Source organism: Notothenia coriiceps, unplaced genomic scaffold (genome assembly GCF_000735185.1).
Source record: "Notothenia coriiceps isolate Sejong01 unplaced genomic scaffold, NC01 NC01_scaffold00037246, whole genome shotgun sequence".
Classification (NCBI taxonomy): domain Eukaryota; kingdom Metazoa; phylum Chordata; class Actinopteri; order Perciformes; family Nototheniidae; genus Notothenia; species Notothenia coriiceps.
Window position 1 is genome coordinate 17,030,414 of NW_011369947.1, and position 6,979 is coordinate 17,037,392.

The following is a 6,979-nucleotide window of genomic DNA, read 5'->3' on the forward strand; positions in this document are numbered from 1 at the left end:
AAAAAGGTGTTTAAAGTGGGGCAGTACAATAAGATAATCATTTCATTTACAAAATGTAAAAAACTGAACCGATAAAATAAGTATCTTGATTTTTTTTTGTTGCATTATTTATATTTAAAAAGTCTGCTTTAAGATCTTTTTGAGCTTTCTTTTCCTAGTAGATTGCAAATGTTTTACCAAGTGAATTCATACAATACCTAATTTAAAAAAACCTTAATGTATTTAACATTATATTTAAATAAAAAGTAAGAATACGTTTATTTTTACTAGCAGTGTTTGACCCTACTTGTTGTGCTGGATATGGATTCTGGTCCAGTAGAGAGGCTTCATGGGTCGGGACGGCTCCACTGTCTGCTTCCTTGGAGGTTTTTCAACAATAAAACCCCCAGCTGGAGGAGGAGGTGGTGGGGGAGCGAAGCCTGGAGTGAAGGGAGGAGGTGGAGGAGGTGGGGGAGCAAAGCCTGGAGTGAAGGGAGGAGGTGGAGGAGGTGGGGGAGCAAAGCCTGGAGTGAAGGGAAGAGGTGGAGGAGGTGGGGGAGCTATATGTGACGTCTGCATGAGGTTAAGGGGTGAAGAAAAACATGGTGGAGGTGGAGGAGGTGGAGGAGGAGGCAGGATGTGTGTTTTGGTTGTCTGAGAAGCAGCTAGTGGTTGTACTGATGGAGTCTGCATATGAGGAAGTGATGGAGGGTCATGTGATGAAGAGGAAGTATCGTCCCTGTGTCCGGCCAGGCTGAGGCTGATAGACGTCAGGTCCAGTTTTCTGGGGGTCACCCTCTGCTGCTGGGGGCCCGTGCTCGCTCTCGTTGCACCTTCTCCATCCTCAGGGGTCTTAAGAAATGTCTCCCTGTCGGTCTGGATGCACACTGTGCGGAAAGACTTGTGTAAGAAGTCGTCTTCCGTTGACACAGCAACGTCTTTGAGTTCCCCGTGACGCCGGGTCCCGGCCTGGGAGAGGAGGGTCTGCAGCTCGGAGACACTGAACTCCAGACGGGACACGTTGTCCTCGTTCTCCACCCGCAGTCTGGAGAGCTGCTGACCAAAGTCCTCCTGAAAATAATATCAGTTAAGACACAAAAGGTGTTTTTCTACAGTGACATTTAAAAAAAAATGTAATACTTTATTTTGAATTTTTCTTTTAGTTACAATAAAGCAAAGACATACACAATACAGTAAGTACAGTTGGTATCCGAAACCTTTACATGGCGTACAAGAGACATTGACAATTCCTGAGAATAGTCTAAAGCTGCCAGTCGACAGCATCTGACATTTAAATGTAAGTAAATATTATTTAATTTTGTTCAAATGATTGGACTTTTTTTTTTCATTATATTTTGAGTTTCACATTTTTTTAACGTTTTTTAGTCTTTTCCAGCAATTTTTCAATTGATTTTCTCAATATTTTTACGATTATGGACCCATAAGCACTTTTCTTCCTTATCCTGACTCAATCATTGTCACTGACCTGCAACGTCTCCAGCTCCTCTTTGCATTCTCTCTTCAGCTGCAGGAGAGCGGCCTGGTGCTCTGACAGGAAACACAGAAGAATATTTTTTTTAAACTTCTTACAACAAACACATTTCAGTCAGACAACTCACGTGTTTCTTAATATGTGTATTAGAAGCAGCATATAGTTTGAGTTTGGCGTCTAGGCTCGGGCCTCATCACTCCACAGATTTACAAAGAACATGGAGTGATAATTAGATAACCATCCCCGAGCCTAAAGGTGGAAGCTGGGGTGGGGCTGGGGAGGTGGTGGGGGGGAAGGCGAGCAGCAGCAACATGAAACACAGCAGCAGGAACATGAACGCAGCAATAGCAAGTGAACACAGCAGTGGCAGCAGCATAGCGAGGAGGCAGAGGCAGGAAGACCTGGCAGCTTCAATAGAGCGGCATGTTTAGGAGAATGTGTTTGGTTGGATGTAAGAGGGACGAGGTGCGTCACGTGTTAATGTATCATTGGTGCTCCAGTTGACTGCCTGAACTAGCTCGCAGGCTTCGCCCCATTACGTTAATTATTACAGCAGTGTGGCCCTAGAGTGCTTTACTTTACGTTGGTGATGTTGTCGGGGAAGAAAACAGTCAGACTTAAGAACTGTCACTGATTCTGCATGAAAAATCTAATTCATGTTTGAACACTGCAGGAAGCGGAGGGCTGCTTGAGGACAAACTAACAATACAAACCTTGACCAGATGATGGCAGTAGAGCTTTGAATGAAAGGAAAACCCATACACACTGGCACACAGCTGACTGATCTCTATACAAAGAGGTCAAGCTAACATTTATCTGCTAATGGGTGCCTATCATTCAGAAAGTGTATTAACTTTAACAGTTCCTACAGGAAATGTATTTGGGTGTGTGCCTGCAGTTTTATCCATGCACAAGCAGCCTTTGATAATAGGAAGTAAGTGCAAGGTGGTGTCATTTACAAGCAGGATCACTTGTATGTCTTTAAAGGTGGGGTAGGTAAGTTTGAGAAACCGGCTCGAGTGCGCTAGAATTTGAAAATACACAGCCGGAAAAAATCTGCCACTTCCTTACAGAGACCCTCCCACACGAACGTGCACATGACCAATGAGGGCACGAGATAAGTTTGTGCGTAGATGGAAGGCTGGCAGGCAGGTAGGCCATCCAGTTACTTTAGCAGGGCCGGCTCAGATGATTGGTCGTGCTTTTTACTGTACTACGGCTTCAGATGAAATGTTCCTATGTATTTATTGTCAAAGCACTTCAGATATTCATTGGTATCGGGATGTTGAGAGCATGGAATATAACAAAAAAGTGTATCTCGAGCCGGTTTCTCAAACTAAACTACCCCACCTTTAACCAAAAGTGTTTGACCTTTTTTTTCCTTTATAAACATTTGACACCTTATTTGCAGCCACCATATGGTTTCATGCAATCAAACGTGTTTCTATGTCATTATTGCATCTTTCATTCTGGTGTTATTATTGATGGGCCACCTTATTTACATATACATGTATAATCTTACAATCCAGCAGCTCAGACATCAAGTTCGTTGGACTTTTCTCCAGTTTTTGTTAAAGTGGCCATAGAGTAGTTAATTCCAGCATACATGTTAGCATTGAGAGTGGTAGTGTTGTACTGGAATATATGTTTTAAATGTACACAAAGCTGCTTCAAGGCACCACAGTGTGTACAGTAGTCATGTCAATTCCTTCACAACTGAAGGTGGTGGATGTTTGCTGTGGACACACTCAGGGTGGAGCTGTGTTTGCTTGATATTACGTCCACCACCTGATATCACAGAGTAAACACGGCGACTCCCTCCACTGCCGTCAAATTCACTGCATGGCATTCATATTATTGTTTAACATAATGCATCTGTGTGGATGTTGTATTTTTGTACCTGCTTCTGTGTATTTCAGCCCAACTTTCTCCTCCTTCAGTGGTGGCCAGACAGCTTGAAGGCGACCTGGCGTTCTCTCCTCTCCATCTCCTGGGGTGGACGCTTCTGACTAAAATGAAAAAAAGAGTTTGACATTAGATTTACAACATAATCTATAACAAATAGAGCTTCTTCACATGAGGGTCGGTATTGCAATCATGTCTTTAGTAACGTTAGTCGATTCTAGATGATACACAATTCCTACTTTGCCATCAGGGGAGTCTTTCTTCTCTTGCGTCTTATTGGAGGCTCTCTCAAAAAGCGCCTTCAGCACATCTTTATCTGCTCTTATCTTCTTCCTCACTGCGTCCAGGTCTATCTTCTCAGCCGGGTCCCTCTTCAGAGGCTTTGGGGTGAAAAAGGCTTTGAAGGCATCGAATGCCGCCTCTGCACTGGACGCAGGAGGCTTGGTGGACTCAGATGAAACCTCTGCTTCCTTCTCTGTTTCAACTTCTTCCCTCTCGTCCTCTTGACTTTTTTCCATATCAGTCTCATCTGCTTCAGCCTCCCTTTCCGTCCTCTCCTCGGTCTCCTTGGTCTCTTTGGTCTCCTCGGTCTCATCTTCGCTCTTTTCCCGGTTCAGCAGCTGTGAGATCTGGTCCAGGAAGCTCCCCTGAGATTTACCGTCCGATTGTTTATCAGGGAAAATGTCCCTCTTTGCTGGTGATGAGGTTTTGATCCGGGCCACGGTGTCGTGCTCGGGCCCGACGACCCCCTTCCTCAGGACCCTCAGCCCGCTGAAGAGGGCCGGGAGCTGGATCTGTTTGTCGGTGGGGGAGCTCGGTTTAAAGGTGGCTCTGGTGAAGGTGGATCCAGGTGGAGGGTTATGGGTTGCAGATGTTATGGAAAGAGGGTCTTTTGGGGCTGGAGGGTAAAGTGGGGGGGAAAAGTCTGGAAATGCATCTCTTTTCTCTTCTTCTTCTTCTTCTTCTTCTTCTTCTTCTTCTTCTTCTTCTTCTTCGCTTACCTCATCTGATCCGGTCCTCCCCTCTTTATTTTGGATATGAGATGAGCCATCAGCATGCTCAAATGTTGGTGTTAATATCGGTTCTTCCTCAACGTCAGGTCTTGTCCGAGTCGCTGTGATCACTATATTTTTAGATCTACTTTTCTCAGATTCCTCAGGGTCAGAACCGACATCCGAACTGGAAGCATTTGGGACACAATCATCCTGCATGTGAACATTTTCATAATCTTTTCTTTCTTTCTTATTAACTTCTTCAGTGGCATCCTGCTTGGAATGAGAATCCCAGCCTGTATCCATGCAGTCAGTTGAAGTATGTTGATATTTTGGTTGCACGGTTTCCTTCAAGGCACATTCATCCAGCGAGTTCTCCGATATGTGACAACCCTCGTTGCTGTAGCCGTTAACTTTGTCGTATGGCATCTTATTCTCGTCTTGATTTGTTGCAAAGGTCTGTTTCTCTGAGACATGTTCAGCGTTGGCAGCCACACTTTGCTGCTCTGTTAGGTTGACATTACACCTCTCCTCCTCTGCCATGTCTGAGTCATTTCCTGCTTCTCCTTTAGTTATATGTCTCACTGTATTACAAGTCTCCCCATCATAAAGCAGTTTAACATGCGATAAGGACTCTCTACTGTTCTCCACAGCTTCCTCAAAGACATTTTTCTTTATATCTAAACTCAGCTCAGTGTCTCCTTGAATAACATCCTCGTCCTCCTCCTCTGTAAGGACCCTGAAGAATTTTAGGATGGCTGTTTGCTCCTCCATTGCTTATAAATTGCTCACAAAGAAAACATAATCCAGAGTGAAAGGAGTAGGAAGTTGTTGAAAAGCCTTTTCCACAATGTCAACATTGTTTAACAGCTAATATCTGAGACTTAGGTGCAACATCTTACTTCAGAACAATGCAGTTTAAGAGGCTGATTTGAGTATGCATGCATCTGTTTGCCATGCAATAGTTTGTATAAAAACATCCAGGATCATGCAACTTTCATTTAGTATTAATAAAGATGCAAGAAATGTTGAAAAGTCACCACTTCTGAAAGTCCGACCTGTTTCTGCTCCAGTTTGTTGAAAAGAAATAGATGTATGCTTTCACCGCTTCAACATCTCCTTCATGTCTTAACTACATTTCCAAACTGGAAGTTAGTCACTCAGAATGAACGGGGAGGAATCCACAGAGTAACGGAAAAGTTTCCAAACCCCCAGCTCCATGACTCAGCTCAACCACAATTAAAAGTCAGCTCCACGTCCTGGTTTTAGTTTCCAGGTTCTGCCTCCTTTTCCCCCTCTGGCTCCTTTTCCCCCTCTGGCTAAAAACTATAGTCCCTCACAGAGCTGGTTCTTGGCGACCGTCCTGCAGATTGTCATAGTGTAATTGGAAGCAGATGGTGATTTCAGCCACTGTTTGTGACAACACCCTGACAGATCCATGAGCTGCAGGGCGAAGGAGGCCACCCAGAACAGATGGAGGGACGCCACACCCAGAGCTGCAGGAGGGTAAATACAGCCAGCCGGGATCACCTGTTAAACGATAGTGTTTGTAAATCCACAGGAACGTTCAGCCCCCCTGCAGGAATTAGGCAACACTCGGCTAATCTGGACGTTTTAGCAGGACCAACCCCCCCTACTCTGCTAATCTGCTCACATTACAACCAACCAATGCACTGTGCAAAGTCAAAGAGGCTATTCAGATTATTGGAAGTTATCAAATTAAAGTGCAGTTACATGGATATTAGCTCACAATTGTTATGTTTGAAGTGTACTTTTTTATTGGAAAACTTGCTTTGGTGTATCGAACCTGCTCAGAGAAACCAATAGAAACATAGGTTTTCTAGAATTCTTCATACATATTTATACAAAATGTAAAAATTATAAATTGGTGACACAGATTTATTCAAATAAGGGAAAACAGTTCTATTAAAAGTGAAAATATATATTTAAAATGTACATATAAGTATATTTTACTTGTTGCTATGTTGGTTTGCACGTTGTTATTTTTAAGTGAACAACTAGTGTTACAGTACAATCAAGAATGAAAAGTTAACACTTAATGTAAAAATATAAATATGAATAAACAAGTACATTAACAGTCAAGGAGGTGATACTGAGCAATACAAAAGAAGGAACATTTTAATTTTATAAAGTTTAAAAAAATGAATGAAGCATTTTCTGTGCATTTTTCCTTAGATTTGTAATATTGAATTTTAGATTGAACCTTGCTCCACTGGTTCATGTTTTGGTTGTTCTTAGTTCCCAGGTTCCTCCCATGTTTGCTTTTACAGTATGATACATTATCACACCCAGCAGCAGCTGACTGACATGTTTCCAGAATGTCTTTTCTCTGTGTAACTTTCTCTGACTCGTATTGTCCTCCGAGCCTCAGCCTGAAGCTTAACTAGAACTAATCAGACACACACTTATGAAGCGTTTTTATGCATTCCCCAGAGAGGGACACAGCGGCCGTTATGCGAGCTGTGTTTATGTAATAGGAATGAATCCAGATAATCCCATGAAATAGCATTAGAGACACACACACGCACGCACGCACGCACGCACGCACGCACGCACGCACGCACGCACGCACGCACGCACGCACGCACGC

The 6,979-nt window shown here is 43.4% G+C and overlaps 1 protein-coding gene across 1 annotated transcript; it reads right to left on the reverse strand.

The window, feature by feature from the left end:
- Positions 1–282: 282 nt before the first annotated feature.
- On the reverse strand, positions 283–5,797 carry LOC104966474 (formin-like). Its single transcript, XM_010795661.1, has 4 exons — positions 3,616–5,797; positions 3,372–3,480; positions 1,466–1,527; positions 283–1,050 (listed from the first exon to the last, which is right to left on the reverse strand). The coding sequence occupies exons 1-4, from the start codon at positions 5,140–5,142 to the stop codon at positions 283–285; spliced, it is 2,466 nt and encodes an 821-aa protein (XP_010793963.1). The 5' UTR covers positions 5,143–5,797.
- Between the last annotated feature and the right edge of the window lie 1,182 nt (positions 5,798–6,979).

Coding starts and splice junctions, on each gene's coding strand:
- LOC104966474 (XM_010795661.1), bottom strand. CDS start 5,142: ATGGAGGAGCAAACAGCCATCCTAAAATTCTTCAGGGTCCTTACAGAG. Junction 1,528..3,371: donor GCTGAAATACACAGAAGCAG/GTACAAAAATAC, acceptor GTTTCCTGTCAG/AGCACCAGGCCGCTCTCCTG. Junction 1,051..1,465: donor AGGAGCTGGAGACGTTGCAG/GTCAGTGACAAT, acceptor TATTATTTTCAG/GAGGACTTTGGTCAGCAGCT.